The sequence below is a fragment of the Seriola lalandi genome, unplaced genomic scaffold (genome assembly GCF_002814215.2).
Source record: "Seriola lalandi dorsalis isolate HSWRI2012SDOR001 ecotype SW California unplaced genomic scaffold, Sedor1 jcf7180002054578, whole genome shotgun sequence".
Lineage (NCBI taxonomy): Eukaryota > Metazoa > Chordata > Actinopteri > Carangiformes > Carangidae > Seriola > Seriola lalandi.
This window is the reverse complement of record NW_019525131.1, coordinates 1,126,638-1,150,755: the sequence shown is the minus strand read 5'-3', so window position 1 is coordinate 1,150,755 and position 24,118 is coordinate 1,126,638. Positions and strand designations below refer to the sequence as shown.

At 39.6% G+C, this 24,118-nt stretch overlaps 1 protein-coding gene across 9 annotated transcripts in view; it reads left to right on the top strand.

Moving 5' to 3' along the window:
• trappc11 (trafficking protein particle complex subunit 11) overlaps positions 1 to 23,702 on the top strand; it is a 28,245-nt gene extending 4,543 nt beyond the window's left edge. For 8 of the 9 annotated variants that reach the window (XM_087177031.1, XM_023417820.2, XM_087177030.1 and 5 more), the window contains 28 exons: positions 684 to 853; positions 1,316 to 1,386; positions 1,491 to 1,605; positions 1,715 to 1,814; positions 1,961 to 2,034; positions 2,643 to 2,739; positions 3,223 to 3,356; positions 5,304 to 5,445; positions 5,779 to 5,872; positions 5,984 to 6,063; positions 6,503 to 6,581; positions 10,424 to 10,478; positions 10,628 to 10,773; positions 11,856 to 11,917; positions 12,088 to 12,220; positions 12,350 to 12,480; positions 12,832 to 12,957; positions 13,038 to 13,231; positions 13,315 to 13,463; positions 14,997 to 15,118; positions 15,227 to 15,346; positions 15,736 to 15,801; positions 15,996 to 16,152; positions 16,251 to 16,362; positions 17,238 to 17,329; positions 17,496 to 17,629; positions 19,844 to 20,011; positions 20,106 to 20,449. In XM_087177031.1, the coding sequence (XP_087033157.1) occupies positions 684 to 853; positions 1,316 to 1,386; positions 1,491 to 1,605; positions 1,715 to 1,814; positions 1,961 to 2,034; positions 2,643 to 2,739; positions 3,223 to 3,356; positions 5,304 to 5,445; positions 5,779 to 5,872; positions 5,984 to 6,063; positions 6,503 to 6,581; positions 10,424 to 10,478; positions 10,628 to 10,773; positions 11,856 to 11,917; positions 12,088 to 12,220; positions 12,350 to 12,480; positions 12,832 to 12,957; positions 13,038 to 13,231; positions 13,315 to 13,463; positions 14,997 to 15,118; positions 15,227 to 15,346; positions 15,736 to 15,801; positions 15,996 to 16,152; positions 16,251 to 16,362; positions 17,238 to 17,329; positions 17,496 to 17,629; positions 19,844 to 20,011; positions 20,106 to 20,150 (3,168 nt within the window). In that variant the 3' untranslated portion in view covers positions 20,151 to 20,449. Of the gene's footprint in view, positions 1 to 683; positions 854 to 1,315; positions 1,387 to 1,490; positions 1,606 to 1,714; positions 1,815 to 1,960; positions 2,035 to 2,642; positions 2,740 to 3,222; positions 3,357 to 5,303; positions 5,446 to 5,778; positions 5,873 to 5,983; positions 6,064 to 6,502; positions 6,582 to 10,423; positions 10,479 to 10,627; positions 10,774 to 11,855; positions 11,918 to 12,087; positions 12,221 to 12,349; positions 12,481 to 12,831; positions 12,958 to 13,037; positions 13,232 to 13,314; positions 13,464 to 14,996; positions 15,119 to 15,226; positions 15,347 to 15,735; positions 15,802 to 15,995; positions 16,153 to 16,250; positions 16,363 to 17,237; positions 17,330 to 17,495; positions 17,630 to 19,843; positions 20,012 to 20,105; positions 20,450 to 22,216 lie in introns of those variants that run through there. The other variant, XM_023417821.2, reaches the window with a different exon arrangement.
• Positions 23,703 to 24,118: the final 416 nt, after the last annotated feature.

Genomic DNA, 24,118 nt, shown 5'->3' with positions numbered 1-24,118 from the left:
TGGAGGACCTCTTTGCTGAGGCTGCTGCCCCCGCGACCCGGATCCGGATAAGCGGGAGACGACGAGACGAGACGAGAGTCAGCTTTGCCCATTTCTCCCCAGTAACTGTCAGTAGCACCTGCTGAGACACTGGTTGCTATGGTGACTGTGGTCACCAAGTGGAGGACAGAAACAAGCACACACAATCCCCTCTGTCTCCCTATGCAGACAACAGCTTTTAAGATGAATCTTGTGTTAGTAAATGGGATATCAGAGGGAAAATTACAAGTCCTGTTGAAAAGATCACCTCACCACAGCCGACCCAAGGCTTCAATAAAGACATTGATATCTTATATGCTTACCTACAGTTTACGGTTGAGGTTTTATCACAGTTTTGAAACTCCCCTCAACTTTGTTGAGGGCAAGAGCTTCAGATCTCAGTTTAACATGGGCGTCTATGGGAGCTTTGGACAGCTTTCTCCGCACTTAGGGGGGAAGGCCTCAAAAACCGTAAAAGAGTTCAGAATGAGACCAAAACTGGGTGATACAGGACAAAAGTCTCTACATTTTTTCGTGTCAATGAAGGTTGGAAATGTGGGATTTAAAATAGTTTGTCTGAACCATGTCACAGTTTTTATAATATATGTGGACTTTTTCTGAGTGTTTTTGAACAGATGTATCCACACTGTGTGTCTGTCTCCTAGCGAACATCCTATGAGTGGTACATCCCCAAAGGCATTCTGAAAACAGGCTGGATGAATAAACATCTGAATCTGGTACCTGCTCTGGTGGTTCTCTTTTATGAACTGGACTGGGACGACCCACAGTGGAAGGAGAAACAGTCTGAATGTGCCACTAAAGTGGAGATTGTCAGGTCAGTTTATCTTTTATTTGCCTTCAGAAAAGTTTGAATTGACAGTGAGGGAGCGAGGAGCTGACTGGATTCTATGTCCTGTGTATGTGTGGGTCTGTTTTACGAACAGAGGAAACTTTGATGGTTTTTGTCATCATGTGCAACTTGTTAAATGGATTTTTAGCATCTATGTTCAGTTTTAGTAAAAAGTTATTAGCGTTGTCATAACTGCCATCATCCACTTATTACTTAAATGCCATGCCATGCAGCTTCAATGGAAGACTTTTTGTAGCATGAAAAGATGTTTCTTCATGTTTCCAAACACTTCACTGAGTTCAGTACTGAAAGCTTTTCTGACAGCTGTCAAACCCGGAATAAGCACACTGGTTTTTATACAGCTAACACTGTTCTGCACATTCTTATCAGAAACATAACCACACTGAATTTCATCTGCAGTTGTCTCTTATGTTTGTTTATCTTCAGGACCAGTCTTCAAGGCAGGAACACCAAGGTGGCTGTGGTTCTAATCCAGAAGAAAACTCCTCTGCCTCCAGGTTAAGACCTCAATTAGATTGCATGTTTGTTGTGATTATAGCACAACCCTAGCAACCCACTGTCTGTTTTTTTAACAAGCTAAACCATCAGCACTCTTCCACAGGAGAGGACCTGGTTGCCTCAGAGAGAGCAGCAGCTCTTTGTAATGCCTGTGATCTGTCTGGCAAGAGTCTGTTCGTACTGCCGCACACCGACCACCTGGTGGGCTATATTATAAGGTAGTTAACAATAAAGTAAATACAGCATGGTCCCCGGTAGGGCAGAAAGGTGAAATTACAGGCATGGTACTTCACTGGTTCCACTCAGATGATGTCTGTGTTCCTGCAGGTTGGAGAATGCCTTCTATGAACATGCTCAGACATACTACTACACTGAGATCCGTCGTGTCAAATCGCACAAGGAGTTCCTCAACAAGACAACACATCAGGTATGCACAACCACACTACAGCCACTAATTCTGATGCAGAATAACCACATTGTACAACGCTTCTCAACATGGAAAGAAAGCCTGAAAGTAACTTGACATTCCTTATAAGCCACTGTTTCATGTGAGATCCCTCTCTGTGTTCCCAGTTGCTGTTTGTCAGACACCAGTTTAAAATCGCTTTCTTCAGTGAGCTGAAACAGGACACACAGAATGCTCTCAAGTGAGTCTGAGGCCACAGATTCAGAAGTTTTTTTACTGACACTTTGTTGTGATCAGCTCCTGGTAGGACCTTAAGACCATAAACAGTAGTGATGTTTCATCCAGCTGTCAAGGGATTTGTAAAGAAAACCTTTGAAATTGCAAAATATGAATTAAGTGTGTTTACATTGACAGGTAGAGGTTGATAAAAACCATAAGCCTGTAAAAAAAATTAAGAGAATTGGAAAGTCATTAAAAATGTTGTGATTGTTATTGCTCAGTTCTTCCATTATTGTATTGTATTTACTTTAATTTGGTATTTTGGAAAAAACTAAAAAGTTTCACCCAGAGTGTATAAAACAAGCAGCAGTGAAAAATTGATTCACTCCTGTTATTTGCAGTATATGAAGTCATCCACCTCATCAGTGATTTAACTTACCAGGTCTTTTTGGTTTATTCTTTTTTCAGACAAAAACAAGTAATCAAGTGGTTTCTCTTTACATGAGCTTATCATTGTCAAAATGTCCAGAGAAGAAGACATACATGTGAAGCATAATAATATTCGCCAGCTCCTCAATATGAGCATGTACCTGGGCTGTTTCTGAGTGTAAGTAAGTTTATTTTCCATAGGTATTACAGAACTGCATACAGTCTTGTCCATGAGCTTAGAGCCCACGAGACCAACATGCTGGAGATCAAAACTATGGCTGGATTCATCAACTATAAGGTATGTGTCTGTCTAGAGTGGCGGGGGTGTGAGGCTGGAAGTGTCAGGCCCTCAGTCAGTCACAAAGTGGGGACAGTCCAAAACATTTACAACAATACAATAACATTACATATGTGGCTTATGGTTAAGATTAGCATTGTTATACTTTGGTGTGGGTTTAAAAAAGATTTATCTACCTGAATCACCGATTTAATACACCACCTGGCAAAATACCAAGTGACCCACAATGTTGTGCAACCTACATGCATATTCTGGGTAGTGACTCCTATATGTTCCTTCAGTGATGTGTGTCCAGACTTTGTGGTGAGAGGTTGAGTGGACTGCACTTCTTTGCCGTTGAGAATAAACAAGCAAAAAATATATATAAAAACATAGCATTTATCCAGAGGAAGCAAAACTCAAAATATATCATTCAGTGTTGATTACAGATGTATGTATAATACAGTTCTCTTTCTGTCTGTCTCTCCTTTTCTGTGTCTTCAGATCTGTCGTCTGTGTTTCCAGCATAACACTCCTCTGGATGCTATAGCTCAGTTCAGGAAGCACATTGACCTGTGTAAAAAGAAGATAGGCAGTGCTGAGCTGGCCTTCGAGCATGCTGCATGGATGTCTAAACAGTAAGATACACAGACAGGCATCTATTCACCTGTGCTAAAGTTATGGATTCATTCATCACAGATTATGATCATTAGTGATGAAGATAATCTACTCATACACACACTGGCTCACAGTGCAGCATTATACTTTTTGAGCAAGCCAGTCCCTTTCTTGTTGACATTGACCACCAGCTCTGTTCTAAACCACTATTAGAATACTATTAGTTTTTCCCAAGCATCAATCTCCAGGCTGGAAAATGAACCTGCAGTTCCTCTAAGGACCACTAGGTGTGGCTCCAATAGTGAGTCAATCCCCATAGATGTTAAATGTTAAAATGTTCAACTTTACAGCAGAAATAAACATGTTTACAGCCTGGTACAAAAACAGTTTTGGTCTCTAGAGCTAATTTCCTCCTTCATGACAACTGTTTATATAACTTACCTGTTAACATTTTATTAAGACTTAAAGAGGGGTGAGGTGAAACGTCTTCCCAGACAAATAATCAAGTCCAGTTGTTTTTTCGATTTAAAACTCCTTTAGGATACTATGACCTGGACAAATGAGAATATGCACAGGCTCATTAAGACTTAAAGTTATGTAGAATTGGGGGCGTTGCTTCTTTGAGTGACAGATGGGTGAGCGTATGCACCAGAGTCTCAGCTCCACACATGCCCCTCCTCTTAGACCATATTTAGATTAGCTGGGAGTTAAGAGCGGAGTCAGACACTACCAATATGGTGACAGCGGAACAGCTCACTCTGAGCTTCAAAACCGCTTGTCAGAAACCTGTGGGTGACGTCACAGAGGCTACGTCCATCTTTATTTTCAGTCTGTGGTTTTTTTTCTTGTTGCATTTGTATAATTTAAAGAGGATGTAAACTCACAGAGCACCTTCTCCCAATTGATCAATAGAATCAACTGTCTAAAACTATCTTAATAATAAATTAATAAATTGCCAATTGAGTGTATATTAGTAATTATAAGTTGTATGCACAGACTGCAAAGTGCCTGACTGGAATTAATTGGTTGATTACGGTGGTGCTGATGTGCTGACGTCAGTGTAGTGTCTCAACTCCACTTGCAGGAGTTTCTCATACTAGTAGCGTTTATTGCTGCTGTATTTTATCACAGGCAATGCTTTCACCAAAAATCAGAATGAGGAAAAATTATCTCAGTGACTTTGACTGTGACATTATCGTTGGTTGAGTGTTTCTCTTCAGAGTTTTTTACCATACCTAAAGTATCCGGTGAGCAGCAGCTCTATGTTGATGAGAAAAGTCAGGGGTCAGAGGAGTTTGGACAGACTGGTTGGAGCTGACAGAAAGGCTATAGTCATTTAGATAACCACTTTTTACAACTGCTGAGCAGAAAAGCTTCAGAGTGAACAACATGTGGATGTACTACAACAGCAGAAGACCATATCAGGTTCAATTACTGTACATGAAGATGGACGACATGTCTCCACTTCCTCCCACTGTACAAGATTGAAGCCAAAATATTTGATTTGATTTGATTGATTTGACTTTCCACCTTTAGTGGAAATTTGTCTTCGGCTAGTACCAAAGAAGGTACAATAAAAATACATGGATTCCACATAACAAGACATGCCATAGTGCAAATGAGCAGGTAGCAGCAGATAGGTTAAATAAATAAGAATATGAAAATAAGAAACAGGTGCTGCCACCTTACACTGGTGATGTCTTTGGAGCCAGAGTCTGTGCAGTATTGATCAGGGAGCCCTGCCAAACCCAGCTTTCAATCATGGCGTCACACCCGTTTGATGCCTCTTGCACATTTAGTTTTCACTTCATGCCTCAAGTTACTTATAGATCCACTTTATCATAATCTTTCAAACCATCAGTGTTATTTGTGCTTGTGATATTCCAGCAGTAAAGGACAACTCAAATCAGTCTCTGTTCAATATTTCATCATCTGATGCTTCATCCTGTCTATGTACTTCCTATCAGGTTTCAGTCGTTTGGTGAGCTGTTTGATGAAGCCATAAAACTGGGTCTGACAGCCATCCAGACCCAGAACCCTGGTTTCTACTACCAGCAGGCTGCCTGTTACAGCCAGGAGAGGAAGCAGCTGGCTCAGCAGCTTTGCCAGGTAACGACACTGCTACTGGTACAATCTCTCCAGCTGTTTCTACCAGTAATACTAGTACTACCACTACAGACCATATCACTACTTCGATTAATACTGCTATACTATTACTGTAAATGCTGCTAGTACTACTGCTAATATTATAGACTACTACTAATTTACACATAGACTGATCAGTGCTTCTACTTAGTGTTTACTTTTAGTTTCAGTAAATCTGAAAAAAGTTCAAGAAGAACATCAACACACATTTAATTTACCACTTTAAATCTGACATGAAAGACAGATACTACTTTATCATTATAAACTGAACAATCAGTTAATGGTTTCTGGTTCCAGGCTGGAACGAGTTGTCCCTCCCCTGACCCACTGGACATCCAGAGTGGGGGACTGGACTTCTATGGGCAGAGACCGTGGAGACAAGGACATCAGAGTAGGAACAACACACTCTCTGTCTAATGAAGGAGGAATTCTTAGAATCATGACATCATCATCTAGTAATGTTAGAAGTGTATGGGTAAAACATTTGTTGTTTGTGCTTCAGGTATTGATCCTCCAGATGCAGAGAAGGAGAAGACCGGGATTCTGGCCCTGCAGATTAAAGAGAGAGATGTCCCTCATTCTGTAAATACACACTCACTTCATACACAGCTGTAGCCATATTGTTGCTCACTGTTTCATTGTCCCCTCTGCATTAGGGTAGCAGTTACTAAACTGAAATCCACAGTATTTGGGTTTTTTAATGAGATTATATTTTATTCTATTACTATCTGCTACTATCTTTTTTAATGCTAACCAACTCCAGAGTTTAAAATCCTCCACTTTGTGACTTTAAATACCAGTAAGCACAGACTCATCAAACCCAGCCTTGAGTGTGTACAGCAGTGTTAATTCTGACAGGAAAGATTTATTAGTGAAGTGTTTTTCTTCTGGGAAATGTTTTAAACAAGACATTCCAGGCACTAAGGATAAAAAGTTGCACACTATTGATAAAGATGAGCTGTTAAATATTGATGTTTTGTGGTGTGTGTATTAAGACATGGTTCTCTCTCTGCTCCTACAGGAGCTGATAATAGCACTGCTCAGTAATGCTGTTGCCCAGTTTAAGAAGTACAAGTGTCCCAGGATGAAGAGTCACCTCAGTGAGTATCATTGTGCTCTCTTCATCTCTGCAGGTCCTTTAATGCTTCCCACTGATCTACAGCAAAGTGCTGAAATGTATTATTATTGAATACATCAGGAATGACTCCACTGGTATCCACTGTTTTTATTTTTCAGTTTTACAGTCACTGCCAGTCTGTCTGCTGTCATTAGTATGAATGCTGAGGCATTCACACAGCAAACCTTCTACTCTTTGAACTTCAACTACTTCAGTATACTTTTAGGTAGAGACTTCATTTAAACTTTAAAATGTTTACAAGACTTTCAGCTATTAAACTTGTTTTCATCTTTGATTTATCACAGTTTAAGTTTTATGCTTTTTTGGATAATTTTTTAGTTTATAATGGGTGTGTATTGTGCGGAATGTTCAGGGGCTAGGGTGGATGACATCACTGCTAGAGTGGGAGAAGGGGTTAAACTGGTCTTAAAAAATCTGTTTAACTCATCCTCACAGCTACACATTTCACTCTTCACTCATTAAAATTTTCCAGGACATAGACAAATTTGTCTTCTTTCAGACAAGCCTCTGAGTGGTGGGAGTACCATCCAACTGCCCCATTGACTGTAATACAAATTCAGAATTGGAATTTCCAGAGAAATACTGAAAAATCAATTTTTTTTTACTTGCTCCTTGGTTCCACATTTTTGACATAGAAACACCAAACCACATGTGTTTAGGAGAGTCTTGTTGCGCTGACGGTGTGATACTTTTGCTGATATTATGTACTGTCGTCTATTTCTATTTCTATTTTTATTTCTTTTAAATGGCAGGAGTTGGAGAGGTTCACTGACCTATTTCCCACACATTTGTATGAGCTCTGTGTCTTCCAGCTGAACACAGCTGATGGATATTACTCGTTAACAGCCTCATTAATCTCTGTTATCTTTACAAACAACGCCAGACTCTCTCACTCACACACACACACACACACACACACACACACACACAATAATTATTACTACATTATTACATGAGGACTCAGTTCTCATGGATCAGACCACAACCATTTTTTAGCTACCTCTGGTAAACTACCTCTGGTAGTTCTTACTAGCCCTACTGTTGCAGATGGTAAACACACCTAGGCTCATCAGGCACGTCATCTTTATACTGATATAATATGATTGATGATCTTTTTGACAGACTTATTCATCTACTGTACAGATTGGTTACAAACTGTCATTTCGTCTGTTTTTTTTTTTTTTTAAACAAGCAGAACACTAAGAGACAAGAGAAAACAAACACACAAAAAAAAAAAAAGACAGTCTGGTAACAACCTCACAAGACCAGACTCTGCAACATCACTCATAATAATGCTGAATATAAGTCAAGTGACCAAAGCCACATTCGCAATTTGTACATAAAAAAAAAAAAAAAAAATTAGCCCTGAAAAGTCCTTCATACAATCAGAAGACCCTAGATATAGTCATCAGTGATTATAACTAACCCACGCTGTTAAATTAATAGTTCACATTGTCCATCAGTCAGGATACAGAGATCCATCATGCCTGTGTTCAAATATAGATGGTTCAGATGAGTCCATCAGCTCCATAGACCAAAACAGATATCAAAAGATGAGATATACATAAACTGTCAATCAAACACTTATGTCACTGTTTCTCTAACTGAGAAAGAAATGGGCCCCAAACTTCATTAAAGAGATCTTCTCTCCCACACAGCCTAAATGTCACCTGTTCATATGAGGCCATTTTACACATTAAGTCTATCCATTTATTAAAATTGGACATAGAGGAGGATTTCCAGTGACGTAAAATGATTCTACAACCAGTAATCGTAGCTATGCGAAACCACAACCTCCTGTGTTGTGACAGTTTGATATGATGTGGCAAAAACCCAAATAAACACAAAATGGGAGATTTGTTCAAATGTGTTCCTAAAACCCTATTCAGAAAAAACACAATATGTCTTTCTACATAGTGTCTGCCTCTTCACAGAAAAATAACAAGTGTACAAGAGTACTCGCTTCTTTTCCACATCTCCAGCACTTGTTTTCGTCACTTAGTTTTAGTTTTGCCAGTCTGCAGGGGGTCCAATAGCTTCTATTAATTATTTTATGAAGTATTCGCTGTGATTTCACTTCCTGTGAATAAGTATGCCAAGTGGCTATAAGGTTTTCCCAACAGTCATCTGAGATGCCTTGGCCAATATCCTTTTCTCAACTCCTTTTTAACCGTGTTAAGTGCCTCTAATGTATTCATAAAATTTTGATGCCCCAGTATGCATATGTCTTCTTTTCAGAAAGATATCGTAGATTCCAGTAATACAACGAGTTTAAATTTTTTGTCAAAAAGAGCACGATGCCTAATTTTAAGTATTTCCAAAAGTCTGAGGTAGGCAGATTATGCTTATTTTTGAGATCCTCGAAACATCGAAAGATCCCCTCATCATCCATGAGGTCACCAAGGACCTGTATGCCTGAGATGATCCATATTTCCCAAAAGAATGGTTTCCCATTTATCAACAGTTTTTTCTTGTACCATACAGAAACTGTTGTTGTGGTATATAGGTTATGCCTTGTTATTTAATGTACCATCCTCCAAGTTTCCCAGGAGAAGGCCAGCACTGGGTTTTGAAATGGAACTGGTCTGCCTTGTTGAGTCAGGAAGGCCTCTAATGAGGAGGGGTATATTAATTCCTGCTCAGTGATCCATGAAGGGACCTTGTCCTGAGGCAGATTTATTTTGCCATGTTGGGATATTGAAAACACCCAGTGATACCAGTTAATGTGGGATAGAGCGAGCTCACCTTCCTCGCTTGCTGCATATAGTTTTGCCCGGTTAAATAGAGGTCTTTTCCCTGACCATAAGAAATTTTTCCACCATTGTATTGAATTTTTTCAGTAATCGGTGTGGGAAGGACAAAGGTAGCATGTATAAAATGTAGTTTATTTTGGGGGCAATCATCATTTTCAAGATTAATTTTCCTAATAAAGATATATTCATCTTGGCCCAATTTTTGAGCGAGGTCTGAATAGTTTGGAGGATCGGTAGGATATGTTTTTCCATAATTTTCTTTAAGCAACGTGTTAATTCTATCCCTAGATACAGTAGGTAATGCCCTCTGGCATCCATCTAAACTGCCAGTTGGTTCTTAAAGATGGGGGACAAACACTAGATAGTGGCATAGCCCAGTTTATTGTATAACCTGATATTTTGGAAAAGGAGTCAATAATTGAGCAGATTTCTGGAACTCCAACTTCAAGGTTTTCAGGCACCAATAACGAATCATGAGCATATGAGAAGAGTTTGTGCTCTACCTCCCCAGCCCTGACTCCAGTTATATTTATATTATTCCACAAAGGAATAGCTAATGGTTCCAGGAAGAGTGTGAATATAAGGGGTGACAGAGGAGAGCCCTGGCGTGTACCACGGCTTAATTGGAAGGAAAAAGACATTATCCCATTTGTGAAAACTGTGGCTTGAGGATCTGTGTGTATTAATTTTACCCCCTGCCTAAACAGTTGACCAAAACCAAATTTATCTAATGTGAAAGATAAAATGATAGCTCTACTTTATCGAATAACTTCTTGGTATCTAAGGATAAGGCAACTATAGGATCATCGTCATTCCTCACTTTCCACATAATATGTAGATGAGTTCCTCCCCTTCATAAAACCTACCTGATCAGGGTGAAAAAGGGAAGCAATTACCTTTTCTAACCTGGTTGCTAGTATTTTGAGTAAGATTTTTTCATCAACCTACCAAGTCTACCCTTGTGTAAAGCATCTTGGTAGACAGCTAGTAGTCTTGGGGAAAGCTCTGTTTTTTTGTTTAACTTTGTCACACTTCTGTGTCTGTGTCTCAGTGGTGCAGATGGGAGAGGAGTATTACCACGCTAAAGACTACACCAAAGCCCTCAAGTAAGAAAACACTCTGCTCTGATCATCATGGTTCAAATGTTTAGACGAACACCTGAGTGTCACACTCTCATTCTTGTGTGTGTGTGTGTGTGTGTGTGCGTGTGCGTGTGTGTGTGTGTGCGCGTGTGCGTGCGCGTGCGTGGTCTTAGGCTTTTGGACTATGTGATGTGTGACTATCGTACAGAGCGATGGTGGGGACTCCTGACAGCCATATTGACCACAGCTCTGCGCTGTGCTTATCTGATGGCCAGTGTTAAAGACTACATCATATATTGCATGGAGCTCCTGGGCAGAGGTAAGCAACATGGCTACAACCAAACAGGGAACATCACTGTCATCCACCTGCTGTTTGTCTGACTGCATCATTCTCAGTCTGTTTACCTTAAAATGGTAAACTTAAAAATGGTAACTGTTTGACGTCAAAGGCCTGTGTTTGTCCCAGTCAGACACTCTCTTAGATTTAACTTTTGTGAAGAAAATGTAATCCTTCTATTTATTGCAATTTATTTTATCTATTTATTTAGTTCTGGTTGACAATCTGAATTAATGTTCATGTCATGAAATGGAAAAATTTATTTGGACACCTCTTTTATAGGCTTATTATTCTCATTTCAATACTATAGAACTCCACTAATTAAATAGAACAAGTCAAAGCACATTTTTGCCCTATAAAACAGTGGTTCATGTAGGCTGCAAATTTGCAGGATAGCTGCTTAGCCACAGGAAGATTTAAAGGAAAGAGTCAAGAGATGGTAAATCAACAAGTGATCTCTCCTCCATCAAACTAAACCGGAAAACTGAGCTTCACTTGCTTCAGTTCAGTCCTGAATCTTCCATAGTCATCATTAAAATAAATAGTGCTCTGACCATTATCTGACCTCCGTAAATGATTGGATGTGGGCCACTAACATTTTTGAGATTTTCAAGTGGGTCATGAGCTGGAAAAGGTTGGGAACCACTGATGTGAAAGCTTTAAATTCTTAATTAGAAAAAACTATCTTAGTGGAGGGTATCAGCCTTGTGTTTTCTGTCCTTGACTGTAAAAAAACTTGGGTCCTCAGTGTTTTCTTTAGTTTGAGAAATTATTTGTGGAGGTACATTTTTCAGAGACTGACTCATTACATGAGGTCTGTTTCTGGCCCATTGAGGCAGTGTTAGCATGTGTCCAGTGTTAGCTGTCCATTTTCCTTGAGATGTTTCTTAAGTATATTTTACAGTTGATGTGTGAACATTTTTTGTCTAGAAATGTCAGTGTCAGTCTTCCAAAACTATTAGTGGCTCACATCTTACAACTGTGTGTATGGTCACACATTCACAACACACAGAGTTTTCAATGAACTCTGGAAAAGCTAATGATGTCGTTATGGTGTTTTCTAGCTTCAACACTGAAGGAGGAGCAGAAGGGGAGGATTGAGAAGAATCTCATCAAAGTCCTGATGGTGAGGAGCAGGACTCAACACATAATGTTCAGTCGGTCACAAAATATATGATGTTAATAGGAACAAAACTACACAACACTTGGTAACGTGATAAAGAATAACACAGCAGTGTTGATGCTTCATTTGTTCCAATGTCTCCTGTCCTGAAAAGTCTCTGTCTCGTCCATCAGAACGAGGTTCCTGACCCTGAGCCAGACTGTGATCCATCTTCTGTCATTGCAGCGAGGTCGCTGTGGAACGACCGCATGTCTTTAGCCGGATCAAATGAGTTCACCATAGAAGTGCAGGACTACATACCGTTTAGTTAGTATTCACGCAGTCACTCAAAGGAACTGTTCACATTCTTGTATTAAATTCACTGTGACTGTATATACAAAGGTTGGAAATGGTGCTTTAGGTGTTTCTAACCTTCTAGTCTCTCTCTGACTCCAGTCCAGTGCAAGGCCAAGTTCTGCTCTCCCAGTTTCCACGTAGACCAGCCCATCCAGCTGCAGGTCTTCCTCCGAGCAGACTGTCCTCACCCTCTGTCACTCAGCAAGCTGGCCGTCAGTCTCAGTAACCAGGTACACACAGACAGACACACAAAAGACACAAGCAGGACACACCAGATGCTGCAGAACTTTAACAATTATAATATGACCTGATGTGAATTTTTAACCAGCAGATTTGTGATGTGTTACTGTATTAATGAAGAGAGAATCATGTTCTAAACACCAAGACATGGTCTAACTTAAACTATCCTTGTCTTTAATTTCCAAACTGGACTTTGTCTAAGAGTAAACAATAAAAGCCAGGACTGTAACTCGTGGACACCTGACATATATTTTTTAATTTTATAATTCAACCAAAACAGACCCGGTCCCAGTCCTGTAATTTGAATCAGTAACAAAATGATTATGTATCTGTGTGTGAAGGAGTACAACCAGTGGTGTGTGGTGGAGTCGTCAGCTCAGGAGAGCATGAACTTGTTGCCAGGGACAACCAAATGCTACAACTTCAGCTTCGTAGCAAAGTCTGAAGATGTTGGCAAGAAGATTGAGGTAAGTGTGTGCGCGTGTGTGCGTGTGTGTGTGTAAGAGAAGGAGAGAGAACTAATTGCTACCTGTGTATGTTGATCTAGATGACAGGTATTGAGGTGATGCTGGGCAGGGACAATGGCCGCTGTGTGTTTCTGAGCTGGAGAGGGGCTGGAGGAGATGCAGCCTCTGCCCATGAAGCCTTGCAGGCCAGCAGGTCATCACGCCGATGGGGACGAGGCGTGGAGATGCGGCCAGAGCTCGACTGGGACAGCCTGAGCATCCAGCACAGCACAATGTGAGGCCTGGTTCAGACACATCACCTGTCAGTTCTACAGTTATTGTGTGAGATTTTCAGTTAGTTTGTTCTTGTGTGTTCAGGATCATCTCTAGAGTCCCAAAGATCTTAGTTCAGCTGAGCCACCAGCCTCCTGCTCTCAACAATGAGATGTACTGCATCAACCTCACCGTCCAATCACAGGAGGAGGGTGTGGCCAAAGATGTCAAACTGACAGCTGGCCTCAAACCAGGTACACTGATACAAGTACAGCAGAACTACTGTGACAGCACTAAGCTTGAACTAGTCAGACTGTTTTTATTGCTCTGTGCTGGCAACAGTCAGAGGCACCATATTGATTTCAGGTTGTCCATCCCTCCCATTCTCATGGACACGATACCTCAATAACGCCTTGATGGAACTTCTTCAAATGTGGCACAAACATTCACTTGGACTCAAGAATGAACTGATTAGATTTTGGTGGTCAAAGGTCAAGATTATATGATCTCACAAAACACAGTTTTGGCCTTTTGAATGCAATATCTCTGCAACGCCTTGAGGGAATCCCTACAAATTTGGCCAAAGCATTCACTTGGACTCAAGGATGAATTGATTAGATTTGTGTCATGGTGACCTCAGAAAAAACTTAGCCATTACTCAAGACTTCACACATAAATAATGACAAAATTTCACACAAATGGTTCATATTTTATGAGTCTGGATAAACAAGGCTGTAAGCTGAAACTAGTCTGAAAGGAGGAGGGATACAACCACGAGGAGGTGATTCTAGTTTATGCTAAGCTAGGCTAACCATGTCCTGACTTCAGACTGTGCCCCAATTCCAATCCGGCCCTTACACACTCCCACTCAGAGACAAGCTTAGGACGCCTTCACCTTTCTCTCATGGAAACTTGGAACATGGAAAATTCATTGTTACCCAAAATATTTGAGAGAGTTATTATAATTTAATCAATATTTATCTAAAGATAATCTTACACACAGCAAACAAAGATGTATGTGTGTGGGCAATGACATGGCCCTCATCACATTCATGACATAGTCAGAGAGATAAATAAAACCTCACTCACATGCTTCTTTGGCCAAATTTCTCTTTTTGTTGAACATTTTCTTATTTTCCATCAATCAATTCATCTGATTAGATCCTTATTTTTTCCAAAGTTCTTGAAATGATCATAAAAAAAAAATATCCCGATTCTCAGGTACACAGCGAAATGTTAATTCCAAAATACAATGTAACCTCTAATTTCATCATGTATTGCACGATAATATTCTGTGAAATGTCTGTTTTAGATGATTTATGACTTCTCCTTTGGATATAAACACACAGAACTCACATTTATAGTATTGTGGTGTTTCATCCATCCTGGACCCAAAGTGATGCTGCACTTCTCTGGGAGTGTGGTTTGTAAACCTGCATTGATGCAGGCTTAGTGTTGGAGGCTTTATAACCCACTCCCACTTCCGGGTTATTAGTTTAGAACAACAGTCAATGTGGCGGAGCCTCCCGGCGAAAGCACCAAACATAGTGAGAGTGGGGAGGGGGAGGGTGTAGGCCTGTAAAGATCTCCTTATCTCACTCTCAGAAAGAAACTTCATACGTCCCCAAATGTTGATTATTGTAATGAACTTTAGCAACAGTGTTTAACCTTATAGTTACTCTGTCTGTAGCAGATAGACAAGCTCTCAGTGACCACGGTTACAGATGTAGGGCATAACATCGGTGTATAGAATATAATTTAGTGTTTGTCTTGATTGGTGTGTCCAGGCCAGGATGCCAATCTAGGCCAGACCACACATGTGACACTGGACGGCTCAAAGGTGTGTGATGACGCTGCACCTGCTCTGCTGCCTGATGTACCACTGGGAGACCTGAAACCAGGCCAGAAGGTATGGGCATAGTCACATTCATTCATTCAACAGTTTGTACATTGTACCTGTATCAGTCTGCCCAGAGTGAAACATTGTAACTCAGTAAGTGTGTGTGTTTGTGTCTAGTTGGAGAGATGTGTGTATGTGAGGTGTGTGTCAACTGGACTAAGGGTGTTCCTGTTCCACGTGGCCTACAGCATCGATACCACAGTGGAAGGACAACAAATTGTCTGCAGATGTCATAAGGTAGAGAACTTTGTTGAACACAACACCCATTTAAAATGTTTGGTCTTGTGAATGTTTCTATGTCCATGTCTGTGAGAGGAAATAGACACATCATGTTTACAGACTCTGTACATCCTTCTGTACGTCTCATTCTCATGAACACTCAGTAACATTCACTTGGACTCAAAGATGAACTGAGAAGATAGGATAAAATGATGATGTGATACATTTCATATCCAAAAGGTCAAAGGTTAAGTTCACTGTGAGATCACAGTGTTCTGTAAAAACACTAATGGTCATTATTCAACGTTGTAACGCTGAAGGAGAGACTACGACTCCTGCAACTTGATTGGTTGGCAGCACTTTGTCTCTTACCAGGTTCACACTTCTCTTGCTCTGTTGTCTTCCAGGATGAGACTGTTACCATAGAGACAGTGGTCCCATTTGAGGTGTCTGTCAAGTTTGTATCCACCAAGGTGAGTAGGTGAAACCAATCAGGTGGACCAGTGTTTGTTTAGCTAAGTCAGTATTTTTTCAGCAGTGTCCTTCAGAGGGAACTGAAGGGAAAAAGCAAGTTAATGTGGACAGAGTTAAGATGGTTTGTGTTCACAATGAGCCAGATGAGTGTGGTGAGTAGAACATTATTATCCCTGAGTCTGTGTGTTTGCAGTTTGAGCCACTGGACCGGGTAGCAGTGAACATTCCTTTCCTGTTGATGACAGACATCTTTTCCTCATCTCCCTGGCCTCTTGTGTTGGCCTCGTCCTCTCTGCAGCTCCTCACTATGACCAGCAACACACCACAGCTGCAGTCACAGCTGCAGGAAGGTACCGACCACTTCAAACTGATCTTACAAAACCTTTTACAATCATTCTTGAATTTAAAAGTAAAATGTACCGTGACTATAACAACTGTGTGTGTTCAGTGGTTTTGCAGACAGGTGAATGTGCCAGTGAATGTTTCTGTCTCCGATGTCCACCATTGACCAACAGCAATAACACGGTGGCTACAGGACAGTACTTGATATCATGGAGGAGGTGTGTACACACACACACACACACATTTTGAGAGGATGCTGCTGAGTAATGTGTGGGGTTCGTAAATAGAGCTGGGTATTGTACGGACAGCTGTGGCTGAGGTCGTCCAGTAATCAGAAGGTCGGTGGTTCGATCTCCAGCTCCTTCAGTCCACATGTCAAAGTGTCCCAAATTGCCCCCAATGTACCATTGGTGTATGAGTGAGTGAGTGTGATAGAGATGTGCTGTGAAGCACTGTATGAATGTGTGTGTGTGAATGGGCGAATATGACCTGAGTTCTTTGAGTGGTCGTTAAACAAAGCTCGTAAAATGTAAAAATATGTATGTAAAAAATAAATCCATTTACCATTTATTGTTTGATGGACCAATTCTGATTGTTCTTATTAATTCCAATTCTCAATTCAATTGAAAAAAAAATTAGACAATAAAAATATCTTTTTGTTTCCTGATTATTTATAAAGTAAAACGTATTTACTAAATACATCCAATGAAAACATTTGATCTACAGACGAGCATCAAAAAATCTTGAATGAATTTAAAAATAATAGATAAAGATCAATCTGGAGCAGTTAATTAAACTAGAGAGAATATTTTATTGTTCTGGTGACAAACACATGCATCTTTATTTGTCCTGTATTTTATTAGTCAAGGAGATCATAACTTAAACAGTCAAAACAAGCCAATGTAAAAGGGATTATACTCTTGAATCAAGAAGAAAATAATGCTATGGAGAATATTTAATATTTGCCAAGAATCACATAGTTAAATAGTAATTCGAAGTTATTAGAGTTAACTTGTATTGAATTGCATCTTGTATTGAGTTCTTAGACCTGAGTCTTGTAAAGCCTTTAACTGTGTTGTAAATGTGTTGACAGGAAGCCCTCCAGTGCAGACAGTCCTCTCATCCAGACCACAGTCACTCTACCTCATGTCATCCTGGAGTCTGTTCCTCTCTACATCCATGCTGGTCAGTACACTCCTGCTTTAAGTCAATACACACATCACACATCTTATGGCAGAAATATTGCAAATTTCCCCACTATGGGACTAATAAAGGAATAGCTTATCTACTACTGTTCATAGTTTTCATCTGTAGCAGTCAGTTGTTTTGCGTGTGATCACCTCTACTGTAGATTTACCATCATTTGGTCGAGTCAGAGAGTCTCTTCCAGTCCGTTACCACATCGAGAACAGGACAGCTCTAGTGCAGGAGGTGGAGATGGCTGTTGAACCCTCTGATGCCTTCATGTTCTCTGGACTCAAACAGGTACAGCTGTATTCTCTTTTAAAGTGACAGTAGACCACAGAAAAACAAAAGCACTGTCCTCTCTCTGTTTTGGTTGTGCAATGGAAAAGCATGTTTTACTCCCTTCCTTCGCTCCCTGTTTGTGAACAAAATAATGTTGGATCAGATCTGATGAAAGCAGATTAGAGATTTCATCATCGTCATCATAGGACAGCTAACTACACACAGTTCTGGCTCTGAGTCACCACTGAGCTCTGTGTTTTAGCTTTGGCCTATTTCCCACCATATGTGATATTTTCATAATGCTGAAGGGGAAAAAATATCATATTGTATATATATATATGGGCGGGGCTGTATTGAGATATTACATTTTGGAGCCTAATCTGTTTATTCTCACATGTAAACTTATTTTGTCTCGTAATTTTGATGTTAGGGTTTGTTTGTTTCATGCTTGTTTGTTCTTCTTTATTCATTTGGTTTTATGATGGTTATTTACCCTTTTTTTACGCTTCTGGGCATCCCCTGGTAACCATGGTAGCCTTATGATTAACATCGCTATGCTATGAACTTTGGGTAATTCCTTCAGGCAAAGTCTTCAGAAATGTGGATTTACGGAAAGGGAACATGAAGGGCTCAAAATATCTGTGAGCGAGACCTCACGGACTTGATAGTCTGACATATGGACACAATCCTCCGTTTGTTGTACCTCTTAATATTATGAATGTGTGTTAGACATTTAAGGTAAAACTTTTAATGCTCTCTGGTCCAGGTCCAGATACAGATCAAAAACCACAAGACTCAGACTTGCAAATCTGGTCTAGATTCTAGAAATGAATACCCCTTTTTGCATTTTAGGAATAGGATAAAGGTCTCTCAAATCAGAAACTGTCTTTTAAAGAGTCTTTAGCCTCTCTGGTATAATCTAAACCACACGCTTGAGTGTAGTGGTTTTAGATCTGGACCTGGTTTAATACGGTCTAGATGCAGAAAAAAAGCATTTCACCTTAAATGTCTAACACACGTTCATAACAGTAAGAGGAGTAATAAACGGAGGACTGGGCGCTCAGCTGTCTAAGTTAAATTTCCCATAACTGCCAAATTGGATTATCCGATTAAAATCGATCATCATTTGAATATTTGATATCAATTCATTAAACCCAAGATCAATCTTTTAATATACATCTTTTACACTCTCCTGTGAGTGTGTGAGGCTGTCAAAACGAGATTTGGTCAGGTAAGCGTAGATGTAGTGCTGCCGGAGCCACCGATACAACGTCCACCACTTTTTTTTTTCTCAAAGTCATGAAATAAAATATCCAGAGTTCACAGAATCAGGTTGAAATTTTTTACACAATTTTAAGAGCTTGAACATCCGATCATCACTAAAGAGTCATGTACAAAGCTGATAAAAACAAATGAAATGGTCAACGTTCTCATATTGACATTTAGGTGTATTGATTGATTTCCAAACCTCAATCATGCATTGAATAATATGCAAGAAAACATTCCACCTTAAAAGATGCTGGTAGCTGCCGGTAGCCTCTGAGCTGCTCAGTGAATGGTTGATTAGTAAAGATGAAACGACAGAAAACATCCTTTCATTCATTATTCACTCTTCTGACACTTTATTTATCTGTGATGCAGTTACACAGAAACATGACAAAAGTCAGTCTGTTACACTTGGACAGAAAGCTAGCTTAGCTACGTTTTCATAGCCTAGCCTGTTAGCTTCACCTGACCTCTGTCTCCACTACAGCTTCTCTGAATGGATGTTTCCAATATGGCTTCATTTTACCGACAGGTCAGTAAATGCGTGTAAACTTGTCACTGTAGGAACAGAGGTTACATAACCTTTGTAACGAGCTGCAACTCAAGCGTGCGCGTGGACCATAGGTGTGCTCCGGTACATATACAAACAGCACTACACCTCTGCACAGGAGACACAATAACATGACAGATGAGGTCCCAATAAAGTCAGTGGCAGGTCTAAAGACATGTGTAGCTGCATTTCAGATTTAAACTATGAAGACAGTGAAGAGCTGGATGATGGTTTGACAGTGGGACAGTCCTGAGACCTCATGCAATTGATGTTGATGTCATTACTGGAGACCAGAGACTAGTTACTGGTTTTTAATGTCACTATTGCTTTCACACTGAAACTGTTAAGTTACTGCATGAACAAGAAGATGCATTTATACTGTGTGTGAATCCGTGTGTGTGTCTGTGTGTATGCAGGTGCGTCTCCGTATCCTCCCTGGCTCAGAGCAGCAGATCCTGTTTAACTACTACCCTCTGATGGCTGGTTACCAAACACTGCCACAGCTCAACATCTGCCTGCCCCGCTGCCCCACCTCCAACACACACACACTGAGGCGCTTCTTGCCTCAACGCATCTTCGTCAAGGTAATGCACACACACCTGAGTTAGCACACACTTCAGTCGTTGTTTTGTAAATGTGAAGATGTTCAGAGTGAAGTTTGTGTTTGTTCCTCCTCAGCCTCAGGGTCGACAGCTGGACGACGCCTCCATCGCTGCAGCTTGAAGAACACAGACTGTAAAAATGAAAACAAAGCAGCGCTGTGTAAGTTGTTCTTGATGTACGGTTCCTCACATATGACAATATAACACTATTTGTTTCACATAGTTCTGGAAACCATGTGTGGACCTTCATCTGTTTCCATTGTTTCTATTCTGAGTGAATTATGTGAGCCTGACACACTGACGTTCATGTGACAGTAAAATCTTGTATGAATCTTGAATGAACTGTGTGGACATGTGGGTAGAGTGTAATACATTAAAACGGAATGTGATGAAGGCTGAATTAAACTGAAGTGACAGAAACTGCCTGAGAACCATTTGTATTTGTTAAACGCAACTGTAACAGTTTTTCAGTGAGTAGTCTGTTAACACAGTGAACATGACATAGCACCACAAAAACCACTCACTAATGGACACGTCCTAAAAGAAGATTGATAACCACAACATGACAGAAACAGAGCAACAGAGCAGAGACATTACACCACAGCTTTGTCATTTAGCATGCGCAGTGGTGCAGTTCATTTGCTGTGCATCAGTGTATGTTTTCAATCAATGTTTAAATTAATAAGTAAAATGTGAATATTTTAGGAGGTTATCAAGGGAAACTTTACAAAATGTAATTAAAAAAATGCAAAAAAAGAAAAAAAGGAGACCCAGAAGCGCGTGTGCATCTGCAGGGCTCCAGCATGACAGTGACATTTAATTAATATATAAATATTAATATAATTAATGTTGGGTCTGAGCTCTACCTCATGAGCTCGACACCAAATATGTTGGATTTCGGTTGTTTATCAATTTATTGGCTATCATAAATTAAGAAAATATTAATATTAAATAATAACTTCAAAATTAATTAAAGTTCAAGGGGGACCAGCCTAAACTAATAGGCAAAATAGCCAATATGGGTTTAGTCTCAATTTATTACCATTAATCTGGAACTCTGATTAACCATTAGCTTACTAACTATAACCAAATTACCAAATCAACAGTAAGTTACAGTTGAAGGATTGGAATTCTACTGAGTAGAGGTTGGCTATATTCACGCTTGTGCAACATTAAACACACCAGTAGTTGTACTTAAAGACATTTATTTACAATGGAGCAGAGTAAAACACAATGTCTAATCTATACAGGTGTGTGCATGTGTAGATTTAAATTAACACTTAACTGCACGTTTGTGGATCACTTCCTGCAGCAGTACATCCACTTCAAGACTACTAAAGTTCCTTTCACGTTTTCATAGCTGTGCTTTGTCTTTAGATTTCGTTTTGTCATTTCCTCAACTTTCCCTTAAGGTATCTCTTTGTGACTTCTGTCTGTGTCTGCACACGACCCTTAAGTCTCATTCCCTTTTAAGGTCATTTTCCACATTTGCCTTTGTTAATTAGGGCCAACTGGCACATGCTTTCAATTTACGAGGAGATTGGCATTCATCAATCTAAGAACACAGGTGCGCACAATTCAAGAACACGTTCATGAATCTGATGTAGAGTTTTCTTAAGGACTTTCTTCAGAACAACTTCAAAAAGAATTTAAGAAAATGCTTACGAAGATATTGGTGAATGAGGCCCATTGGTCTTAGGCCTGAGTTAGTCTGGGGGTAAGGTGTATAATGTGTTTGTCTTAAAATGAGTTGGTCTTTATTTTAATGAAACAGCCTGACTAACATGAGTGATTTATGAGCAACATTAACACTACAGACCAGTCTGAAGTATCTTTGCCAAACTGGCCCCTGGACTTGTGGACTTCACCAAAATCCAACTAAATCTATTATTTCAGCTATAAACTATATTATTCAATTCAAATGGAAGCAATAACAGCACTTTAGGACTGTTTTTGGACATTTTGGTGGGGTGTCCTGGCTCAGTACACAACGCGTTCACTCTGAAACACAGTCCATTTGTTTTAATGCCCTCCATCCTCCACACAGCTGTTTCCTTTGAGGTAATGGATGCTGTCTATTCCCTGAAAAACACATTACAGGGAGGGAAGTGGAGGGAAACCCTGTTTAAAGCTGTGGCAGGAGAAACATGTTTGTGCTCTGAAGTTGTCCTTGCTTGTATCTTCCAGCAAAATAAATGTGTTAGGAGAGACCACAGAAGAGGACATTCTGCCTGAAGACCCTGGTCTTCCAGAACCACAAGAGCATGTGGACTTCAAGGAAAAGTTGTTTCCACATCAGGGAAGACTGCCCAGGTTTCAGCATCAACTCACCTGCTAATCACACGGAGAGACTCCAACTTGTGATCAGCCTCCAACCATCTTTTCAGCCTTAGTCTTTTTATTACTGTTCTAATGATTGTTTACTTTTTGTGTTGCGTTTCATGAGTCACACTTGACTGAAAACCAACTGTTGTTGGCTGTGTGTTACTCACAGTTAAGCGATGATGCATTCACTTGAGGAAAAAAATATTCTGCTCTGTTTTTCTGAATTAACAAGATAATTATCTCAAAATTCTGAGATAAGGATATCATTAATTCAGAAAAACAGCAGAATTTTTTGGAGAAAACGTTTTAAAAAATGTTTTCTTTAAAAAAAATGTAGAAATAAAATTCCTGCTCTTTTTTCTGAATTATCTCAGAATTCTGAGAAAATGATCTTGTTAATTCAGAGAAACAGAGCAATTTTTGTCCCCCAAGTGAATGCATTACACTTCCATAGATATTCCCAGTATCAATTACAAATCCAGGATGGAGCAGCTGTGCATTGGTCTGTTTTTTTATATTTAAACTACCACAAAACCACTGCTTGTTTTTCACCAGATGGACCTCTGAGATATAGGTATTGTCTAGAAAGACAAACACATGTATAAGGTCTTAGATGAAGATAAATGTTTTCTTAATGTGAACAATTTATTTGGTGAGGCGAGTGAGCAGGTCATTAATCTGTAAGAAATAAGATCATGAAAAAACAGTAGCTATCAATCATCATCATTCATTATATTGATTGGATGCAATGTGTAATCATTAAACGGTGAGTGGTGGAAGAAGTATTCAGATCCAACAACAAAAATACATTACAATATTGTCCAATACTTCATTACAAGAATAAAAAAATCCTACTTAAGTAAAAGTACATGAGTATTAGCAGCAAAATGTAGTTAAAGCATCAGTGTGTCAGCAGCATGTTATTGTTGTAGCTGCTGGAAGTGGAGCTGGTTTTACAGGCAGACAGACAAATCTCAGATTTATAAGAGAGGAAAGAAGAAACAAAGTTCTGATCCACAAATCTGTTTTCAGTTTTCAGACTTTTTCTCTACTCTTTGATTATTGTTGTGAAATGGGATCATTGGAACATTTATTGAAATTAAACCATGAGAGAAGTTTAGAGGGATAAATCACAGTTTGGTGGAGTCAACTCATACATCATCTGAAGTGTGACCTGACTACACACTGATTTTTGTATGAAATCGAAAAGGTTGGAAATATCTGTAACTGTTGTGTTATAAAAGCTTGTTATATAATTTGTGCTCATGTCTTCATCTGAAAAGTAACTAGTTACTTAAGCTTTCAGATAAATGTTGTGGAGTAAAATGAACAATATTTCCCTCAACAAGTAGAATATTGTCATGGTGTGTTCACGTAGTTGTGTTGTTGGTCAAAGTACTTCAAACATAGTGTACATGTATTTGTTCCTCTCTCTGTTGAGTGCTTTTGTATAATTAACTATTTTATTTGGACTTTAAAATGAAACCTTTATTATCACTGATTTTATACAGGACTAGTGGAGTGTTATGTGTATCATTCTCAGGTCTATTGTGGAGCATCAATTACAAAGTAAAGCTATTCACCACCTATCACAGTAGATGGCGTAGACATCGGTCCATCAATACACCTAAACCCTCTCAGTGAACCACATCCGCACTTGTCTCCTCAATAGGATCTAGGACTTTATAAACATTTTAACAGCACCAGCAGTTACAGTTTTAATTGCTTTTTGTTTGGGAGAGTGTTGAATTGAATTATTATATT